This window comes from Neolamprologus multifasciatus, chromosome 14 (genome assembly GCF_963576455.1).
Source record: "Neolamprologus multifasciatus chromosome 14, fNeoMul1.2, whole genome shotgun sequence".
Lineage (NCBI taxonomy): Eukaryota > Metazoa > Chordata > Actinopteri > Cichliformes > Cichlidae > Neolamprologus > Neolamprologus multifasciatus.
Window position 1 is genome coordinate 17,485,569 of NC_140452.1, and position 22,711 is coordinate 17,508,279.

Genomic DNA, 22,711 nt, shown 5'->3' on the forward strand with positions numbered 1-22,711 from the left:
GATTTTCTGTCTGTTATGACACACCTCAGTTTGTAGCCAGCATTAGGAGGCATTGGGCACATTTGTCTGCATAACTACAGCCTGTGTCATACCTGCTCTGAACTTTGCCCTTAACAAACAGTACCCATTACTTTAACTGAAAGAAAACCAAGACTGAAAACTAATAAAAACTAACTGAAACAAGTAAATCTAACTGAGCCACTAACACAATCTGTAGTCAATTCGATGTAGACCATCCACAACTACTGAAGCAGCCTGAAGAAAAACGGCAGAATGATTATTTATTGCCTTATTTTTCTGTAAATCAGCCTACAGTAAAGTCTGCATGCTTCACCTGTCTGGGTTTATTCCAATTTCGTTATTTTTTACTTTGAGGTGGGTGTTCGACTTTGTTGTTCTTTTCCTCTGATTTTTTAGACTGTGGCTGTGAAAAATACTGGAGATCTTGCAGGATAAAGTCTGTTTCTATAGAAATGAGAACATTCGGAGATTTCAGCCACAGTTGCCCCGGAAACAGCACGAGGTCGCTGATTGCTTGAACAAACTTTGTTATTTACACATTTGCCTCAAAACAAAAACACATTTAATTTAATGTGAACATTTTTTTGGTGATGTTAGACATTCGTCCTTCCTGGCATCAGCCAAACACTCAGGTTACACTGTGGAGTTGACAAGCTCAGGCACGTTTACCTTAACCTCAAAGAAGGCGGAGCCAAAGGTCGGCCATTTGTAGATGACCTTCAGAAACATCAGTTTGGCCTCTTCCCTCGATTTCCCAGCCTGCTTGTTGAAGTATGCAACAACAGACTGCATGCACGCACACACACACGCACACACGCACAAGCTGTTCATTTCTCAAAGCAGCTGATTTGTCAAACTTTAAAGAAACACTGATCAGTCTGTACAAACGTCTGACTTCAGTAACTTTTTAAAGTAATTTTTAAAAAGCTTGTTTTTTGTTTTGTTGGGGGCGTTTTACCCTCTTCCAGTCATCTGGTGACATCTGGCGGATGAGGTCCTGGGGAACCAGCTCCCGAAGCATCTTGGGAATTGTGGGGAAATGGGATTTGTCATCTTCAAACTTGACGCGATAGATAAGCGCTGCGAGCTGGAAAACCTCCTCTCGTGAACATTTGTGGTAGCCACGCAAGTATTTAGGCAGCTCCTAATTCAGTGCAGAGATGGTGAGAGAACAAAGAGACGCTTCGTTAAACTGTTGGTGACAAAATGAAACCGCACACAAAGACCATCTTTAAAATGAACGTTTCCATCACTGGACGAGACGCTGACATTTTGAACAATCATGGAGGTGTACAGATGTGCTCATGCTTTTTCAAAATGAATTGATTAATATATACTGATATGTACTGTGTGGCACATGTAACAGGAATAATCAGCTTCCTCTCTAGTGAGTTCTTCTGTGAACAGGCGGCTGCTCATTTATGGCAAATATAATCTTTGTGGGTAATTATTTAACACGACTCCTCAGTCTTTGAGATTTTTTGCAGGCAAATTATTTTTTCAAACTGTGAACTTGCTGTGCTGTTAGTACTTTTAGCTCCTCTAACCAGCATTGGTGAGCTCAGCATAGCAGCTCAAGTTCTCCACCTGCAGCAGGTTCTGGGGTTCTGCAGCTAAGAGACACGAGCCCGACCAGACGGCCTGCAGCTGAACTTTCAGAATAAGATCCAAGAGATTGTCCAGTAGCAAGTAGACGCTGTCGTCTCAGACAGATAGGAAATAATGTAATTACATGATATGTGCCCCACTAAAACAGAATCTTAATGTGGAAAGCACATGCATGGCTATCGTCTTACACAGGAAACTGTTTTTAACTGATCTGCGTTTCCAGTCGGACTGACAGTAACGACTGGCACGTAGATCAGGAAGTCTGGGGTCAGATATAAGTGCTGAAACATGCAGGCCGAGTCGTTCTCAGTGCGTCTCTGGTAAAACTGACCTGGTAGTAGTGGAAGATGGAGTCAGCGAAGGAGTCCTTCCCTGGAACCGTGTTAGTCCACAGCTTCTTCATGAAGAACACCTGATAGGTCAGAGAGGGAACGATTCCTGTATGACGAGATGGAAGGTCGAAGGTCAACATGAACTGTGATACTGTGTAATTTTGCAGTTAAGCAAACCCCAACAAACTAACGGTGTCTTCAGCACAAACACACAGAGGAGTTCAGCTGGAGCGTTTTTACTGTTTCTCAGCCAACAAATATTCACCGAACAGCCAATGACGAAGAAACATTTTCAGAAGTCACCCGAGTCCAAGAAATTAAGTTTAAACTTCTCCATCTTGTCATTTTTTCTTCCATCTCTGTTTAAGTTTTGAAAACACTGCACGACGTGAACTTGTCCACCATTCTGGGCGTGTGGTGATCAGGATGATAATGATGCTCGATAAGAAGGCCCCCAGTCAGCTTGGCCACCGGCAGCCGCCGGAAACAGACTGTTGGCCTTCAAAGTAAAAGCCGCACCTTTTGAAACGTGTTGGCTGATCTTACTCGCTGCTGTATTTATACCACGTGATGTTCAGTTTATAAATCACTCCCATTAGAGTGGAGAGGATAACAAACCAGTACCTTCAAAGAGCCATGATGGCAACAAACGCTCAGCTCCAGGTTTCACTTCACTGACCAACAACTGACCCCACGGTGGCTACATGCATACATCTGTATATTACACAGCAGGCATGCCTACTCCTCTCCATCTGTTTTTGCTTTGAATGTAATCAACTTGTCTTATTTCCTCTGAACAAGTCTGTAACCCACACACAGCCGGTGTATGTGGTGAAAAACATCTTATAATTTCACCTGTTTATTGTGTGCGCTCTAATCAGAGATCTCTGTCATGAAGGTTACTCCGAGAAGTTTTGTGAAACTGTTTGATCAGCATGAAATCTGCAGTTTGTTACTTAAAAAATATTGTAAAGTACTTGAAACGAACCAGTTTAAATGATGCAAACAGTAACGATACATCAGATTAGAGAGCGGTCAACCCAAAGGAATCCTGGGTAATATTTCAGTCCCGCTGTAGTCACGTGTACACAGACAGCCAGTAGCGGTTTTAGATACGGGCGACACGGGCGGTTGCCCAGGGCGGCATCGTGGTGGGGGGCGGCATCACGGGCATCGGCAAAAAAAAAAAATAAAAAAAAAAAATGCTCGTACTCATGCTGCCCCGACATCAGCCAGCGCACATTGGGAATGTCACAGGCACCGATCGGTTTTCTATCGCCCATTTGCTGGGAGTAAGGGCGCCCTTCGTTTGCGACGCAGAGAGGAGAGGGCGGGGCGACGGGGGATTTTCTGACCGGCTGGAGCAGCATCTAATAACCAGCTCGCAAAGTAAAACAAAATAAAAACAAACCAATAAACACGAAAACACCCGACATTATGATACAGACTTATAATTTGCACCGATGTTTTTTCGAAATTCTATACACGAAAAGTGAGCGCGAGAGCCCTCGGTGCACCTGCTCACTGCTGAAGTCAAAGTAAACTTTATTGTCATCTCCGCTACAGACAGTCCAGTATATAGAGAGATGAGGCTCCAGTTACAGCAGTGCAAATAAACAAACAATATATGTAAGAAGAGTAAGAAAATAAATATACACTTTAGGACTCGGGGTAAAGGGATCAATAACAATTTTAAATTTACAGTTTGATGATTTAAAGTCTCACACACAACCCGTCAAAAGGGGAGGGGGGGCCTGCTGCTTCCAAATAAAACACATTTCATTCATATGTTGTAAATCCAAGCCCATTATGTATTCATGATTTGAATCCTGGGTTGTGTGAAATCCCAGAAATAAAGACAAAGCGAATCTGTGAACTAAGGTGTTGGTCTGTTAGGTTATGTTGTGGTGAACCTCGGGTTGGGGGATGAATGTTCATACTGGAGTGCAAAATTAAAACCAATGGAAGATGGACAAGAAAAGTTCAAAGCCATCAGGTCCTCAGTTTAGAAAAAAGAGAAAAGAAGAGGAAGAGAAACAAGCAAAAGATGCAGGTAAGCAGATGTGTCATTGGATAATGGCAGGTCATGTATCCTGAAACAATCAGAATCAGAATACTTTATTAATCCCTAAGGAAATTATGTGGGTTACAGTTGCTCCAAGAAGAAATGGTAAAAATAGCAACAGTAACAGACTAAACTCCAAACAATACATTATGTTACAGATTTTAATATTAATTAGTCATTGTCAGTTTTTGATTTGCCAGAGGGAGTGTTCGCCCAGGGCGCCAAACAGGCTAGGACCGCCACTGCAGACAGCCCCTGCAGTTGTCTGATGAGAACTTCTCATTAATATTTCACAGTTTTGCTTTTAAAAGTTCTGAACTCAACCCAAAGATATTTTTAACACGGTACCGACCGTCTTTAGCCGGCCGAGATTTCTTGATCCAGTCCGTTAAATGTCTGACGAAGTCAAAGAAGAAATCTCCCTCAGGTACACTGATCACCTGCAGAGGGCACACACAAAAAATCAGCGTGAAGTTAATCAAGAAATTAACTACAGAAATTAAACTTTCTGAATGAAAGATTTGTGTTGTTGTAGAGGGCAGCTTTAATCATTGAAATGTTAAATGAAAGACTCAAAAGCAATAATTCATCAATTTTAAGAGGCAATGGTTTAAACTGTTAACAATCAAAAGAATTAAAAAATAATAAATTTTTTTTTAAAAATTCAATTCAATTCAATTATATTGCAATTCAATTCAATTCAATTGCAATATAAAAGGGACATCTACTCGACCATACAGCGGTAATTTTAGAAACTTACAGAAATGGTTCGTAAGCTGCACACAGAAACTGTGTCCTTAAGACATTTAAATGTATTTATATTTAGAAAGTTTATATTTTCGCGTAAAAACTGTACGTTCCTTCTGTTGAGGACGTGTTTTGTGGTTAAGGTGGAACAAACTGTAAAACAATAGTGAAGACATCTAATAATCCCAGTATTTCTTTAGAGTTGTGTAGTGAAACCTCCTGAAACCAGTAAAGCTGTAATACTCTGAGGTTCTGAGAAACCATCGTTGACCTCTGACCTTGTCTGAGATCTTGACGAAGAGGCTGAAGCCTTCGGGAGATTTGAGCAGCAGTCTGGTGGAAATGTTCTGACAGAAATCCTTCGCTTTGGTGCTCGACTCCACCTCGAAGGCCTGCAGGTGTGAGACCAACACAAACGTGTTTGAAAAATGAGTCTTTATTTACAGAGAAAGTTTACACCTGCAGGCTCGTGTGTCCGACCTCGTCTGTGTCGTCGGGGAAGTAGACTTTATGGAAGATTTGGGTCGTTTTATGTTGGATGGCCTCCACTTCCACCAAATGAGGAGGGTACTTCCTGGATCCATTTCTGTTAATGATGACAAAAAGCAGCAAAACTGGTTGGAAAAAAAATATTTCAACACCAAACACGATGATTGTTTCAGGCTGAAAGTCTGAGGTGTTACCGTAGCGCTTTGTGCACCCGCTGCATGCAGTCTCCAGACAGCGGGTGGTGCTTCTTGGACTGGAGGAAGCGCTGGATGTGCGGCAACAGCACGTTACTGGGAGGAAACAACCCAGTGCACAACCACAGCAGCTCCCAGCCTTTCTCCTCACTGTACCTGCAGCAACACAAAACTCACCTCAAATTAAATCTGCCTGCAGCCACAGACTGAATGATGACTGTCCACTGAATGCAACAAGTAATGTGAAAATTTAGAGTTTTAACTTCTTCTACTCAATTTATTTTGCATAAAAGTACTTTTGCTTCATTTCATGGACGAAGCAGCATCTCTGGAGTTTTTATAGGGGTGGGTTTTGATTATTGATTTAGCGATTAAAATAGATTCTAGCTTGGATAACATGATATCGATTCATTCAAATCCTGAATCAATTTTTAAATATAAATTTATTTTGCCCTCAGGTTAAACCTCACAAAATTTCAACAACCACCAAACAGCTAAAACAGTAAACGAGAGCAGGAACACGGATTCTGCACAAAGACGTAAACACAAAGCGCGGACCCGCCGACGGATCAGAATCAGTGAGCTGTCGGCTTTCTCACCCGACGGCACGGACACGCTCGGGGCTAAAAGCTGACAGCTCACTGATTCTGATCCGTTGGCAGGTCTGCGCTTTGTGTTTACGTCCTTTTTGCCCTCGATTCTGAAGCTGCAGGTTTGATGGTAAATGGCCTGTATTTGTATAGCGCTTTACACATCCAGTCATCCACCCATTCACACACACATGGCAAGCTACATTGTAGCCACAGCCACCCTGGGGCGCACTGACTTTATCTCTCTCCAAACAATATTGACAGAACCAGCAGCAAAAGAAGATCCAAACTTCGCTTCACATAAACATCGTCATGGATTCACTCTGACTTTTGCTGTTTTGCTTCCACCACAATAAAATCACACTTCAGAGCTCTCTCTCTCTCTGTGTACTTCAAGAACAGTTTCCCGTCTAAAAATCTGTTTTCTGCATTATTCGCTTGCTTATTACGCACAAGTCTTCCGTTGTTTACAGGCTGTCGGCCGCTGTTTTTTCCTTTTACTTACTTCCGAAAAGAAAGCCTCATTTCTGCCGTTCAATTCTGAACAAATTTAAACTAAAAAATAATGCAAAATAGCAAAACGTTCAGCTGTGTCTCTAATAAAACCTCTGTAACTTTGCTCTGCTTCACTTCAGCAGCATCAGGTAATGTTCATGTTGATTAATGGTTTTCTTTTGTTTTTGATCTACTGCAGAATATTTTTATAAAATCCCAGGCCAGGAAAATCTCCTTCATGTTTTTCTGTGTTTTATCCTCAGCTACTTTGACACAAAAGGCATCTGCTGTGATGCTCACACCTTTGATAAAGTCTCACAAGTTTCAGATTTCTTTTTATAGACAAAAAAAATATGGAAATGTACTGATGCGTGATCAGAATTATAATATTTCTGACTGTCTGAGGATAAATTTCCCTGAATCGAATGGTGGATCGCATTGATTCTAGAAATCAGTGACGATACCCAGCCCTAGTTTTTTAATTAAATCAGTGGGGGAAAATACAGTTTCTCTAATGGCCACTAGAGGCCGACTCCACCACAGGTTGACAGGCCGGCACAAAACAGCATCATTGTCTATTTCACATCCCCCAGAAAAAACAACAAAAATCTGAATTTCATCCACGTGCACCTCATCGTTTTATCCTTAAAAAGCTATAAATGAAAGTGTGACTGAAGTGAATTTACACACTTGACGTGATTGTCTGTGAGCTGTTTGATGATCTGACAGTAGATCTCATCCTTCAGTGGTTCAGCCTTCAGCGCCCCTTCAAAGATCTGGTCTGTCAGCTCGTTCACCGAGCGAGTTCGTTTGGACGGGTAGTCGCCCATGTACTTCATGATAGGTAGGCTCGAGGTCAAGGAATAACCCTGACACATGTACTTGCTTATAAAAGCAGAGAGATTATAAGAGCAGAGACTGTGGCAGACGTTTAACTTCCAGGGAGCAAAAAAGGCTTTTTAAGTTTTTACCATTTACCAGATTTGAGGTGGCTGCTGAAATTAAAGTTATTTTTGATAAAACTTCAAAGTAAACCTCCAGGTAAATGTGTAAAGGTATCAGAAGTGGCAGTAGGTTATAGCAGAGTACCCTGACCTGCTTCTAAGAGGTGTTTCTAACCTCCATCTGATTGTATTTTACACTGTAAGGGAAAGACTAACGATGTAATAACAGAGACAAAACTCAAACCATGATAGAAACACAGAAGATCGTCTAATTTGAATGGCCCTAAAATCTGAGAGATGAACGCCGTTACTGGTAACGATGAATACTTGTGAATGTTGTGAAAACATGTCTGTGGGGTTCGTCTGAACACAACATAAGCTCAGAGTCTGCTTGGTGATCCACCAGTCGGCAGTTTAAAGGATATCTATAAAAGACATGCAGGCGTCCTGAGCCAGCTCCTCGTGGCTGACGACCTTCTTCAGCAGCGGCTGTTTCAGCGGCTCTCGGGTGCAGCTCCACAGCTTGTCTTTCCCGCGATTCTTCGTGACCATCACCCGGCTCAGGGTGTGTTTGGGAGGAGGCCTGACAGGAGTAGGTTACACAGAGATCGCAGGACTCAGGAATGAAGGCAGAGGATCATCAGAACAATAGATATATATATTCTTGCTTCAAAAACAAATATCTATCTCATGTTTTTTTGGTCTGTGTACCTGAAGTAGTCGTAGGAGAACTCCTCCAGCGTGTAGGGTTTCATTCTGTCATCAGTTTCCACCATGACGACCTGCGAAACACGAACCGACTCCTGACGCTGCTCGGGTGTCATGGTGACCAGCGCCTGATAGTTCGGATCACATCAGACTGCATCATGTTTTGTGTACAGCACAAAAGACCAAACCTAACACAGCAGCATCTGTGACATCACAGTGGGCCATCTTTCATATACAGTATATGATCTCTAAACTGTTAAACAGGAAATGGGAACATTTTGTAATTTTAAGATGTAATAAAAACATCATTTTGTGGTTATTGTGCTTTTTGCTGTTGTGCGTACAATCTCAGCAGTCCTCTTTTTGTTTTTTGCTTATCCTGATGTTTGGCTATAGTCTTCTTTAAATGCCGAAAGCCCATTTTTGAGGCAGTTTGATGCTCATTAGGTGGTTGGAGGAGTCACTAAGGTGGCTCTGAAATGACTGAAAGTGCCCAGTAATCACATTTTTGTATTCTCTGAAAATCAGAGAAGGAAGTTTTAGGTATGTTTTCCTCCTCACCACTATGTCCTGCTGAGGTCGGGTCATGGTGGGCAGGACGTAGACGCAGTCCGCTGGGAAGTCTCCCTTCTGATTGGTTCGTTCGTTAACACCGTGTGCCCAGCCAGAGTTGAGGACCTGCTCACCAGTCTCCTGGTCCAACAGGATCAGGTCTCCTTTCCGGAAGCTCAGGAACGTCGACTCCTCTCCAGCTGAGGAAGAAAACGGCACTTTGTAAATCTTTTCCACACATTTATTTCATTCCAAGCTGAGCGTGCCTCTCTGCTCAGGACTCACTGGGGTTGGGGTTGTCCTGCAGAGCGACCACAAACTTTGACCTCTTCCTCAGACCCTCCAGGAAGGTCACCACCAGGTCCCGGATGTCCTCTGCGTTGTTGGAGGTGAAGGTGTACTCGTCTCCTTTGATGGTCGCTAAAGTGAAACTCTGACCCTGCAGCTTTCCTCCCCTGAAAGAACAACAAAATATGCACTGACCAGCTTCGCTGTCCAGGATGACGATGAAACACCTACATTTAAGTTTAGGCTCCACTTTATACGCTGAAACTCTTAACCCCTCATTCCTCACTCACAGCCCTCAGATCAGAGAATCAGGTCAGATATGAATGTCATTGGTCAGGTGACTACAGGTAGACTCACCTGCTGCTGGAAACTGCAGTGATTTCTGGGAAGGAGAGCTCTAAGAGGACCTGTTCCTGCTCATCTACAAAATAAACTCCTGTCCAGTTGACGGCGACGATGAGGTCGTTTTTAGGCAGACTGGGACCTGAGAAGTAAAGATCAAAATAAATTTAAAAAAGAAGTTACAGAACCGAGAGGTTAAAATATAAATAACAATTCGGAATAATTTTGCTTTAAACAATAATCGTCTTTATTTTCGTGTAACATTGTATCAAAGTTAGTGGAATGAAAAGCACTGATGACAGACTGGAGGTGCTACAACAATGCCGCTGGTACTTTACATAACATTAAAGGGTCATATCATGATATCAGTGCTACAGCAACCCTATGCAGGCACGTTTCCTAGTGCCCAAAAACAACAAGCCCGGGAATGTCAGCTTATCTAAAAAGGGAGCTACTTCAACAACAAGAAGCACAGTACTGAAGGTGGAAAAACTGATGTGTTGCAGCACTCGAGGCAAAAAATGCACTCCTCATTTGCATTTTTTGAGATGCAAATGAGACGACTTCACTCAGGCAAGTCTGCTGGACCAGACGGAGTGAGTCCCCGCGTCCTCAAGGCCTGTGCCCCCCAGCTTTGTGGAGTCTTTCATAAACTGTTTATGCTGAGTCTGAGTCTGCAGAGGGTCCCAGTGCTGTGGAAGACATCATGCCTCGTCCCTATTCCAAAGACGCCACGTCCCAGTGGCCCCCAGGATTACAGGCCCGTGGCACTGACCTCCCACATCATGAAGAGCCTGGAAAGGCTCATCCTGGACCAGCTGCGACCCATAGTCAGACCACATCTGGATCCCCTTCAATTTGCTTATCAGCCTCGTCTCGGAACAGAGGACGCCATCATCTACCTGCTCAATCGTCTCTACACCCATCTGGACCAGCCGGCGAGCACTGTGAGGGTCATGTTTTTTGACTTTTCTAGTGCTTTCAACACCATCAGGCCGACCCTCCTGGGTGATAAGTTAACAGCGATGCAGGTGGATGCTTCTCTGGTGTCCTGGATTGTTGATTACCTGACAGGAAGACCACAATATGTGCGTCTCCCACAGTGTGTGTCTGACAAGGTAATCAGCAACACAGGGGCACCACAGGGGACTGTCCTCTCCCCCTTCCTCTTCACCCTCTACACCACAGACTTCAGCCACTGCACAGAGACCTCCATCTTCAGACGTTTTCTGATGACTCCGTGGTGGTTGGATGCATCAGCAGGGATGATGTGGTGTCATGTGGTGTGAGCAGAATCATCTGCAGCTCAACGTGGCAACGACCAAGGAACTGATCGTGGACTTCAGGAAGACCAGGAAACACTTGACCCCTGTTTCAATCCAGGGGGTCAGTGTTGACATTGTGGAGGACTATAAACACCTTGGAGTTCACATTGACAATAAACTGGACTGGGCTACAAACACCACAGCACTTTACAGAAAGGGCCAGAGTCGCCTCTATTTTTTGAGGCGACTGAGGTCCTTCAACATCTGCCAGAGTGTTGTGGCCAGTGCGATCCTCTATGCTGTTGCATGCTGGGGGAGCAGGCTGAGGGTCGCAGATGCCAACAGACTCGATAAACTGATTTGTAAGGCCAGTAATGTTGTGGGGATGGAGCTGGACTCCCTCAAGGTGGTGTCAGAGAGGCGGATGTTGTCCAAGATAAAGACAATGTTGGATAACACCTCCCACCCACTCCATGACATGCTGGTCAGTCACAGGAGCACGTTCAGTGAGAGACTGAGACACAGGAAATCATTCCCGCCTGTGGCTCCCTGTACAGCTCCTCCACTTAACACACTGTTTACTGCAACAGCTACACCCTTCTTGCACATGTTCTTTCATTTATTTATTAATAATAAGTGACTTTTATGTATATATATATATATATATGCCTGTATATATTGTGCTATTCTTAGTTAGTGTATTGTCCGTCTCTGTTAATGTTTGTTTATAATGGAGCACTGTAACGAAAAATTATTTCCCCCAGGGATCAATAAAGGATTCTGATTCTGATAAAAACAAACTGCTTAGCATCACTGTAGCGCTCACTACAGTCATAGTTGAAATAAACCTTAATCAATCATTTTACCAATAATCAATAAAACGGTTCAGTATTTTCACACTTTAACTAAGTGTCAAAGTTGTTCAAAGTAATTAAAAAAAGTTTCACCTGAAAACTTGAAGGCTTCGTAGAAACGAGAGAACAGCAGAGGCCACTTGTGGCGAGCAAAGTCGACCACTTCCTCCTTCACCTTCTGAGGGTCAAATCTCTTCTGGGTGTAGATGCTCTGAGCACAGAGATGTTTATTACATTTACATGTGAAAATAAAAAAGTATATAAAATAAATATTTATCATACTGCTACAGATAATGTCCAAGCTAAACATCTCAGCTTGGATATAAAGTTTCAGCGTTTCAACAATTTAAGCTGCGTTTGGCCCTAAAAGACAAACAATCACGTTCATCTACAAGCCGGGCTGAAAAGACCTCTCCTTCTTACTGGTGATAATCACCTTTTTATGAGCAGCCATGATGAAGTGAGCCCACTTCTCCACCGATCTGGAAGCGGTGATCTCTCTGTCCGGGATGTAAGATGGGATGAGGCTCAGCAGGCGCTCCAGGAGGATCTCTGAACCGTAGTCAATGTAATACTGCTGAGACGCCAGCTCTGCGAGGTCATCCTGGAGACACAGAGACAGAATAAATAAAAAAAGTTTCTCCTGTTCAGCCAGCCTGACATTAATCAGTAATCCTAACACGTGAGCGTTACCGACTTCTTACCCTTATTATAAATGCAGAATATTTGCAGTTCCTCTAAGGCCCACAGAAGGCTGACTACAACATGTTATGATGTCCACTGTTGGAGCAGAAATGTTTCCAGCCTGCTACAATCACTGCTTCAGTTTCCCATGCACATGCTAAACACTATTCTTTGAAAATAAAGGACATGTAGTCACCCTGTCACATCGGTATTCTCCAAACTTGACGCCCCTGACGGTTTGCTGGTAGATCAGGTTGGTGGCGACCTGGTCTTCTGTTGGCTCGTGCCACGGCGTAAAGATTTCTTTCCTGAAGAACAGCCGCCAGGGGGCGTTCCTCTCCTGAGCTCCCTGCTCTTTGGCATACTGCTCGCACTGCGACACGGCGTCCATCACATGGTCGCTCCCGCTGCCTAAAGAGGAGACCTGCAGGACGAGATCAGAGGTGCAAACTGGTGACTGTTTTTTCTCCAACAAACAGAGAGGTTCACATCCCTGCAGTGGCCACAAGATCTCTGAGAAAGAACCAGATGATCCAAACTGTTCCAGAGCGCGAGGCCTAACAGGTGCTAGAAAGGAGTATCATGCCTTGGAGCTCATATGATGCAGTGTGCGTGCCCACCTTGTCAAACAACGCGATGTACAGCGAGAAGCCAAAGCGGTCTCGCAGGTTGATCTTGTCCGACAGGGCGTTGCAGAGCTCCTTTGCTGTGGTGGCCGAGTCTGTCAGCAGCGTTTTGGTCGTGCCATCCATGAACGTCACCGGCAACATGATGGGCTTCTTTGATTTGGTGGCCTGGACGTTGTTTTCACAAAAAGAAACAGTTCCAGCAAACGGTGGGTGAAGTCACAATGGCCATGTCTGTCTTTTATATACAGTCTGGTTTATACCTGCAGCTCCAGCCAGGACGGAGGCTGTGTTCGCGTCCCATTCACAAAAGTTCGTCTTAGACGTTCTTCACAGTACGGAGCGTAGCCTGGAGGCCCGCAGCTGATGAAGTTCCTCAGATACTGCAATCAAAACAAACACAGATGTAACGTCATGGCTAATGTGTAAATGCCAACACAAACGTTGGACGTACTGACCTTCACAAATTTGTCTGATGGAGCGAAGCAGCCGACACACAAAGAGATGAGGATCCAGGCGCGAGCGTGAGAACTCTTAGACGGGTTCTGACTCAGCTGTTTACAGATCTGACAGTAGATCTCATCCCTAACACACACACACACACACACACACACCTCAGAAATATCAAGGACATTAACAGAGACCCAGCAGAACTTTATGAGACACATTTTATGCGGTTTAATGCAGATTAACTGAAACTGGATGTCGAGACACTTTGTCCTGATGGTGAACGCTGCTTCACATTCACAGCCAGACACACACAAGTGTTCACCAGCCTCTGCACTATTTCATGCCATTTCATTAAATTACAATTTAAAATGTATTTTTATCTGCATGGCTTTATTAACTCATTCAACGGCATCTTCATGTATAAATTCAATTCACATCAGGTTCATTTGTGAAGCACCAAATCACAACCACGTCACTTTATACATTGAGATGAATATTAATGTACAACAACAATATTAATAATAAACATATGGCAAATATGACAAAATGATGACTAAAAGAAAAATCAACGGGATGACAGCTTAAGAGATTCATCTTGAATTTAAGAGCAGCTTCGAGTCTGTAGACCGTCGTATTGTGTTAATCTCCCATATGTGAAGCAAAAGTTTTTATGGGGCAACAGCTTGATAAAGGAACATTTGAAAGTATCTGCTTTTTAAAAAACAACAAACTTCAAATTAAAGTTTCACTGAAAACTGGAAAATTTTAAACTTTCACTTTTAAATTTCAGTGTGCCACAGCGCTGTGACATCTGGGAAGGTCCATTTTGGCGGCTTAGATACAAGTTTTTTCCTCCACATGTCCAGTTTTTATATCAGAGGTAATTTTGTGTAAGTTTGGGAAACTACATCATGACTCTTTGTGTGTTTACCTGAGTCCTGGCCTCAGGATCCCGTTGCCAATGATAAAGTGAAGTTTCTCCAGGTTGGATGTGGGACGATCTTCCAGCATGCTGTTGCCATGAAGACCGTACTCACCATCGTTAAGGCGCTTGGTGACCTGAAAAGCATCAGATTACATGATTATCTTAATTTGTCTGTCTGTTAGCAGAATTATTCACAAATATATGGACTGGACCCAAAATGGACTTGAAATTGATAAAATATCTTCATTTGCACTTGAGATAAAATCTGACTTCATGTTTTTAACATGAAGTTCAAACCCAGATTTCCTTCTGCACCAGAAGCACAATTTTCAGTCTCAGACTGCTCATGTTTAATTAACAGAAACAAGACCAGCATCATATCACCCTCCCTCTTTCTCACCTCCTCTGTGATCTTGGATTTCTTCTTCAGGGTGAGGGACACAAGTTTGTGTCGGACGCTGTTTTTCTTGTGGCTGTCAGAGTGAGGCGTCTGGAGGTGAGAGAAGGAAATCAGCTCACAGAGATCCCTTACACAGTCACTGTGACCTGCACCCTGTTATTCCTGATCTTTGGAAACTATGTGAAGTAACAAATGTTAAAAACAGATAAGTTACATGAACACACTGAATAATAGTTCATACTTTATAGTCAGTATCACAGAACCATCAGTTAATCTAAACTAGATTTTTGAAACTTCTTTAAAGGAAATGTCACTTTTAGCTCATGTTAGCGTTTACTCGCTCAAACCTTTAAACTCCGTCACTCTTCCTCCTCACCTCTCCCTCCCCTTGCAGCGCCTGCAGCTCTCGCTTGTACGTCTTTTTCCCCAGCGTCTCATAGATTTTGGTCATGACGGGGATCTTCTCGCTGCCGTCGCTGATGGCCGTGTGGTACTTTGGCTCCGGGAGATCGCCCATGAACCTCAGCACCGTGATCCACACTGCCAGAGCAGCCTGAGCAGACACGCAGGGCACAAGGAAACAAAAGGTTCATCAGGTGAAATAATTGTTCCTTTATTGGTTCCTTCTTGGCTGGTGACAGGTCTTAGCAGTTGCACCAGTCATCAGCATCATGGAGCACAGACTGTAACAGCTGCACACAGTCAGAACCTTTCTGCACTCATTACGTCTAAATTAAGTTAAGGCTTAAACCTGAGAGACGAGCAAAGCTCGCTGTAGAGCGACAGCCTCGTGTGGCCTTTTTCAAAACAATCAATCATGTCTTCAGTCGCTTGCAAAATACAGTTTTACTTTTGCGGGGTCAGAGGTCAGACCTACCAGCTGGTCCCCCTCATCGTCGTGGAAGAGCAGCGGCTGTTTGAGAGGTCGTCGGGCGTAGGTGTGCGTGGTGGTGCCCTGGAAGTAGGTGGCAGCAAACTTGGCGAACTTGTACTCTGATAAATCCTCTTCATCATCGTCCTCAGGCAGCGGAAGAGCCTCATCCAGATCCTCCTCCTCCAGCTCGTGATGGGTCCGCTCCAGATCCTGTAGAGAAGACAAGACTTTACTGTCTGCTGAAATTTCCAGAGGTTTTTTCAAATTCTCCAAATTTTCCAACTTAAAAAAAATCCCTCAAATCTATCACTGCATCTCAGAAACATGCTCTCCTGCAGTACTGTTACTGGAAACAGGTCATTCTTTTTAGAGAAAAAATTTACCTCACACATTCTTATTTATCTAAAGCTGTAATTTCACTGGATGGATGACTTCTTATCTCTAATAATTTGAAATAACTGCCAACATGATATCTGATTTTAATGCCCTGTAAATCTGCTATGTCTGTTTAAGGAGCTTGGAAAGAAAAGCGTCTGGACTTCTTTAAGCTGCTTGAAGACGTTTCACCTTCAAGCAAACGTCTTCAAGCAGCTTTCCAAGCTACGTTCACACTGCAGGTCTTAATGCCCAATTCCGATTTTTTGATCAAATCCGATTTTTTTGTCTGCTCGTTCACACTACAAATAAAATGCGACAGCAAACGCGCTCTAGTGTGAAACCTCAAAGTGGCCGCATGCGCAAAAGAAGACGTCACACACAACGCCCTCTGTTTAGACCCAGAGCAAACAATATTGTTTGATGGCCCTTAATAAAGACTTCAGACTTTACGTTTCCCAATTTTTGCTTTAAGTTATTTTGTTATTTACATAATAATGTAAATAACCTAATAATGATCCTTATTGCTGTTTTAGAGGAGCGGTGCTTCAAAGGATAGTTGCAGATTTCTGTCAGAATCTGCAGATTATACAGTACAAATAAAATGTTCACGTTTCTCCAACGTTGTCTTCCCAACAGTTTCACCGGATGGCCAGGAAGCATTCACGATGTCTTCTCCGGAGCTGATAATTGGCGTCTGTCTTGTGTCAGTGACGTAAAAGACTGATTTAATGCGACTTGACCGTTCAAACAGCAGTCGCTTTCTGACACATCGAATATGTATCGGATTCAGTACCACATACGAAAGCGTCCCAGATCGGATTTGAAAATATCGGATTTGTGCCGTTCACACTGTCACACCATGATCGGATATGGGTCGCATAGGGTGGGTAAAAAAAAAAAAATCGGATTTGATGCGCTTTCGCCTGCAGTGTGAACGTAGCCTAAGACTACGATGACCTGGATGACTGAGAACCTTCACAGACATATTGTGAATAACTCCACCACAAACTACCAGAAACGTTTCACCAAACACACATCCTGTATTTATTTTTTTTCTTCTTTTCAGAAAGAATTTTGTTCTCTTCACAGCTTTCTCCTGAATTTTTCCTGCATGACTTTGAAATATAAATAAAAGTTTGCAAATTTAGGAGGGTCCAGGCAAGTTCAAATCAACCCAAACACTGAAGTCTTCAAGGATTATGAGATTTATTATATTGATTGCAGGTTTTATAGGACCAACATACTGATGTGCAGCTGCGTATTTGAGTAAGCAGTCTTCACGTGTCCTGTGAACATGCCACACACACAGACAATGGCATTATTAACGATCGAGGCTTAAGGATTCATTTTCCGTCCTCCAGATCAGACACCTTTGCCAACAGGACACAGTTTTACTGATTACACACGTTGGGTAACTGTATCTTTGGCCTTTATGAGAAAACGGTTCATTAATAAGAGGAAAACTTTGGTCGTGTCACCTCAAAGCCAGCGGGGGCTTGCCCTTCCTGACCCGGGAAAGAACTGGTGGTCCCCAGGAAGCCGAACATCTTGTCCACCATGTCGGAGTCATTGACAGGCTCCGTGCGGGCCTTCTCCATCTGCTCGACCATCTCCTTCTTCCTCCGAGCCTCCTCCTTCTCCTTCTTCTCCCGCTCAGCGTCCTCTTTGGCCAGCTGAGCCAGACGCTCCTGAAGAAAGAAACATTGCACTAGAGCTCAAAAATACAGAACAATCCAGTATCTTTCTCGGCACAAGCAGAGTCCAATAATTCAAATATGGAGCAGGAAATATTGTACCTGCTGCTTTATTTCACAATAAAAGTGCTGAAGCAGAGAGCTGAGACCAAACATTCAAGCAGCTCTGTGGGAGTTTCGGTTTTAGTCAGGAGTGAATTTAAACGTGATGATGAATTATTATTATCCACTTCCCTGCTCTGCTTCATTGATGTTTTAAATGTTGTCAGATGTTAAATTTGTTCACCTGGTGTTTGCGTTCAGCCTCAGCTTTCGCTCTCTTTGCAGACATCTGGTTCCTCAGTTTGGCTTCTTCAGCCAGACGCATCTTCTCAGCCTCCAGCCTCCTCCGGTACTGAGAGGAGAAATGAAGGAGTCCACCATTAAAGACTAAATCAAAACTGCAGCAGCCAGCTGCCAAAACATCCTCGGCACAGCAGCAGAGGGCAGTGCAACTTCTGAATGCCTCTTTTTTTAAATACAACAGTGAACAATGTAATGACACTTTGAGGCCAAGCATGAATTTAACAAAGAAATCAAGAGAAGCATAGAAATCACAATGTATGAAACAATATCAAATCTATCAAACTCTAGATTTTGTAAACTGATGCATTGAACGTGATCTCATCTCTAAAACTGAAAACTTGTGTGTAAAAGGAGTTTTATGTATATGTGCACTGTTCTGTGTGTGTACCTCTGCCTTCAGCCTCTTGTACAGTCGTCGAGCGATCATTCCTCTCGTGTAAGCCTGGATGGTGATGACGGCCCACAGCCGGTGCCTGAATGCTCGACGTACCAAGAAGCCGCGACAGCGACCCTGGAAGGCTGTGATTCGCTGACGGGCCACGTGATACGATGCACACAACTTCCTGGAACGAACCAGAGCTTGGAGGCGAGAAAAGCCAGCTCGCATCTGAAAGTAAAGAGGAGGACAGTTCATCGAGTCTTTGCTTTGATTTTATTTTGTTTCCACTTTATTCAAACTGCTGCTCGATGCTCACAGCTCCATAGTTCTTCCTGCACTGATATCCTCTCCACGTCTTCTGGATCAGCACTGCCGACTTCTTCAACTTCAGGAAGTTGGATCTGAAATTGAAAATAATCAGAAATTACTATTTATATGACCTCGTTTTACTGTTCATACAAAGAGAAAAAACCTCTGAGAAATAGTTATAAAGAGAGTCACAGAGAGATTTGTTCGTCTTATTTTCTGCTTTCAAAGAAAACAGAAAAGTAAACAGGAGAAATAAAAGTGTTTCTCACACATGCTTGTGTAAAGTGCGCAGGTAGCATTAGTAACTCCTTTAGCATTTTTATTTATTTTTAATAGTGCAAATTCCCCACTGTCTTATTTTGAAAGTTCTGTTTTCTCTTCCCCTGAATAGCCCTGACTCATCCTGTCTTGTGTTAGACTGGCTTCCTGGCCAACTTGTATCTGTGCCAGTCCTCACAGTCTCAGGGCGTACTCCTCCAGCTCGGACTGCAGCTAGCGATGACAGTCATACTCAGGAGATATGTGCAAGTGTCAGTTTTAAGCAGGTGCAGAACAACACCATCGCAGGCTACGGTCCGAGAGCGTGATGTTTGAATTCAACTCCTGTGTAAGAATCACTGGCAGCTGCATAAAATAAAATAAAATCTCAGTCTGTGTGAAACGCTGACGACCCACCTGTCCTTGAAACCCCGAACCACCTTCTGGATGAGGATGACCTTGTCTGTGATGGCCTTGTCTCTCTCGATCTCCAGCAGCATGTCGTGATGATCCTGGACAGAATAATAAACACACTCCGTACGGTTCTGTTTCTCTGCTCTGACTCAGTTTGAGAACGTTTTAGTGATGATTTGAGACATTTTACTCAAAACCCCAAAAGTCACCTACTGGTCCTGGAGGAAAAGCCAGGAGGAAGTCTGTGTACTTTAACTGAAATAGAGCAGCTGTCACTTCCAGCTAACTGTGGCAAAATATAAATATCTGCTTTCTAAAAATATAAAATGTAAGACACAGGCAGGATACGCAAGCTTTAACCTGACAGTTTTCAACTAACATGACACACAACTAAATGTAAACACCTAAAGCTCCTTCCCGTCATCTGTCCACCCGCATGCAGGCTGATGTGACCACGTCCTGTTGGGGAAGTGTGGGCACTGCTCTGCTTTCACCCACTGAACTTTCTCCTTCCTGCTGTACTTCCTGTCTGGCCGAGCATCGAGGCCTGAGGGAGATGAGCCTCGACTCCACCACAGTCAACACATCTCAGTGCTCCACCCCCCAACTTATCAATCTAAAACACTTTAAAGGTGAAAGTGTCACATTATATCCACTATGATTTAAGGGCTGAAGATCCACCCCCTTCACCAAAATTACATTTTATTCCCAGGAACGATCTTTGATGAGCGCTTTGAATGCAGGAAGTAAAGAAAATAAAAGGCAGAAACATAAAAATGAAGATAACGACTGTGCTGCAGAGTGACTATAAACAACAAAAATGCTTTGACAGGCTGTGCTCGCCACGTCAAACTACACTGTGGAGCCAGATGATATGTTCTTTTAACCTCTGTGTGGGGACGGCCAGCTAACAGACGTGACCTCTAACCTGATCTGCAATACATGTTTGTATAAAGTAGGCAGATAGACGGCTGGAAACTAAAACACGCAGTGTTTCCCATCAGCAGACGTGTGGACTATAAACAACCAGAGCAGATTCACGGCTGGGATGAACCACAGCTGAGCAAGTCAGAGATGAGAATGTAAAGAAGTTCTGGATAATGTGGAAACATTTCAGCGGAAAGATAAGAGAACAGTAGTTCACGCGATGTGCTGTGCCAGCTGTTTAGCCCGGGCATCAGTGTTTTTTGGAAATACAGCGAGCCCTGTGAAAAGCTTCACACTGGTCCTGTTAGCAGCTGTGTGAAGTGGCACCTACAAATCTGAGACTTTGAACAACACCCTGCAGGTTTTCCTGCCCTGTGTGGACACACGCCTGCATGCAGGAGTACCTTGAGGAAGATCTTGGTTTTTCCCATCTGCCAGTCGTCGTCTCTGCCGAGCACGGCCTCAGCGATCCTCTCACAGGTTCCTCTCAGGTCCTCCTGATGGAAACAGAGACGGTATCAACCAATATATTTTATTCCTGGACTCTACCAGAGTAGCTTTGCATGATTCACAGTTCCAAAATAATCCTCATTTATCTCATTCTGGGCCTCAGTGTGAAACAAGCTCTTTAAACCCTTCAAACAAACTTTCTCCAGACAGGCTGGTCCTCAGAAATAGACGAGGGCGGGGCTTCTGTGCTCACAGAGCTGTGTGTCCAAGATGATCATATAACGCATATCCTCTCTCGCTGACGTCACATGGAGCAAAGAATAGAAAAAAACTGTCTGAAACTGAGTGTTCAAAGAATTCTATAGCCTGTTTCTAAGTCACAGGGATTACATTTGAAGGTAATCCCTGTAATCCCAAATGTGTCCAAAGCTTGAGAAATAAAATTTCTTTTTCTAACAAAACCCAAAATTACTTTCACTGAATTTGCCAAGTTTGAGCAAAATAATCATCAACTTAATCACAATGATCGCAGGTCAAACCACAACACGTATTTAACTGCAATAATAAGTCAGGTAGGGCTGCCACAAACGATTATTTTGATAGTCACCGATTATTTTTGTGATTAGTCGACTAATCAGATCATCATCCATTGGATATAAAACGTACAGCTTATTGCACCATCAGAATCTGCTCTTATATAACTATCATTAGCTTACAGCTTTAAGTGTTTAAGGTATGTGCTAACTAAAAATAAAGACAAGATGATAGTTTATTAAATTTTAATGGAATTTGCAGATTGTTTCGGTGAAGTTTAATAAACTCCTTGCTATCTAAGATATAACGGGACACCGGAGTATATTCTCGAGCATCTCACACTTCTGATAATCAGTTGTCTGCTTGATTCAGCTGTGTAAAAACTATAACTTTAATCTCAGCCAAACCGATTTACTCAGGAACAAATAAAATACTGAAAAAAAGCCAAACAATAACATTTTTAAGTTATCTAAGCGATTTGTATATATTTAACCTGAGTAGCGGAAGACAGCAGTGGGTTTGAAAATGATTTGCCGGGAGTCCGGTGTTCTCACGGCTCTAGTGAGCCTTGCCCCCGGCTAGCTATCGCGCTAGTGGGTAACAGACGTCTCTGAAAATGTCAGAGCGCTTTTGAAAATATGTGGTGTCTTGATAAACTGAACAGATATTTGAGGTTTATACAGTTACATTCTCGCCTGAAAATATGTTAAACGTTTATTTTGTGACCCAGAAAGAATAATAATTATTCTAAGAGTAATATTAAAGTAATATTAAAACTAACTAACTAGCTGCCGCCATTGTTGGAAACTGAGCTGGGCTGCGCTATGAATTCTGACTGGGACAGAGCTTCTTCTTCTTCGGGGTTTAACTGCAGCTGGCATCCTTGTACATGCAGTGCTGCCATCTTCTGTTTCAGTTCGTTATTACACTCTTAAATCCTACTACTTATTCCTGCGTCTTTTGGGATCTTACAAAGCTTCAAACGACGCGTCGACTATTAAATCAGTCGTCGACAATTTTGATAGTCGACGTAATCGTGGCAGCCCTAAAGTCAGGTATTAAAAATACAAATGTTTTCAAAGTGACACACACACACACACACACACACACACACACACACACAAAATATGACCTGTGAAGCGGCACAGGGCAGGGTGGAGGAAACATAACATGCATGTTCCAAGAAAAACAGGCAGCTGGTGGGAGTGTGGGAAAAACTGCACAGTGAAAACATGTGTGGCACCAGAAAATACCCTCATGACAAACTCTCGCACACACAAACCCACAACAAAGAGAGACACTCGCTCACTTCCCATAACAACGCCGCTGGGCCCGTGTCACACAGAGGCTACACAGCAGGCTACCTTTCCTAAGAAGAAGCTACAGCTGCTACAAAATTACTTATCCAAGCTCGGATAAGCCCAACACTTTATTCCAATTCAACAAATTATTATTATTTTTTTTTTTTTTTTTTAACTGAAGTAAACGCTGAGGTGATCCGCAGCTTTCTCAGACCAGTTTTACACAGATGAATACTGTGATATAAGATTATTCTCTGCACAAAGATTTT

The 22,711-nt window shown here is 43.2% G+C and overlaps 1 protein-coding gene across 7 annotated transcripts in view; it reads right to left on the reverse strand.

Moving 5' to 3' along the window:
- Window positions 1-22,711, reverse strand: part of myo7aa (myosin VIIAa) — a 63,102-nt gene that overhangs the window by 5,594 nt on the left and 34,797 nt on the right. For all 7 annotated transcript variants that reach the window (XM_085184042.1, XM_085184041.1, XM_085184036.1 and 4 more), the window contains 29 exons: window positions 20,562-20,654; window positions 19,234-19,328; window positions 18,566-18,650; window positions 18,259-18,477; window positions 17,812-17,919; window positions 17,310-17,519; window positions 15,457-15,663; window positions 14,956-15,132; window positions 14,580-14,669; window positions 14,186-14,313; window positions 13,263-13,389; window positions 13,068-13,187; window positions 12,799-12,972; window positions 12,375-12,602; window positions 11,931-12,098; window positions 11,588-11,705; window positions 9,391-9,517; window positions 9,031-9,200; window positions 8,755-8,945; window positions 8,197-8,321; window positions 7,911-8,068; window positions 7,232-7,385; window positions 5,457-5,612; window positions 5,254-5,359; window positions 5,052-5,165; window positions 4,379-4,466; window positions 1,961-2,067; window positions 980-1,165; window positions 691-807 (listed from right to left, as the gene is read on the reverse strand). In XM_085184042.1, coding sequence (XP_085040168.1) covers window positions 691-807; window positions 980-1,165; window positions 1,961-2,067; window positions 4,379-4,466; window positions 5,052-5,165; window positions 5,254-5,359; window positions 5,457-5,612; window positions 7,232-7,385; window positions 7,911-8,068; window positions 8,197-8,321; window positions 8,755-8,945; window positions 9,031-9,200; window positions 9,391-9,517; window positions 11,588-11,705; window positions 11,931-12,098; window positions 12,375-12,602; window positions 12,799-12,972; window positions 13,068-13,187; window positions 13,263-13,389; window positions 14,186-14,313; window positions 14,580-14,669; window positions 14,956-15,132; window positions 15,457-15,663; window positions 17,310-17,519; window positions 17,812-17,919; window positions 18,259-18,477; window positions 18,566-18,650; window positions 19,234-19,328; window positions 20,562-20,654 — 4,146 coding nt within the window. The remainder of the gene's footprint in view (window positions 1-690; window positions 808-979; window positions 1,166-1,960; window positions 2,068-4,378; window positions 4,467-5,051; window positions 5,166-5,253; window positions 5,360-5,456; window positions 5,613-7,231; window positions 7,386-7,910; window positions 8,069-8,196; window positions 8,322-8,754; window positions 8,946-9,030; window positions 9,201-9,390; window positions 9,518-11,587; window positions 11,706-11,930; window positions 12,099-12,374; window positions 12,603-12,798; window positions 12,973-13,067; window positions 13,188-13,262; window positions 13,390-14,185; window positions 14,314-14,579; window positions 14,670-14,955; window positions 15,133-15,456; window positions 15,664-17,309; window positions 17,520-17,811; window positions 17,920-18,258; window positions 18,478-18,565; window positions 18,651-19,233; window positions 19,329-20,561; window positions 20,655-22,711) is intronic.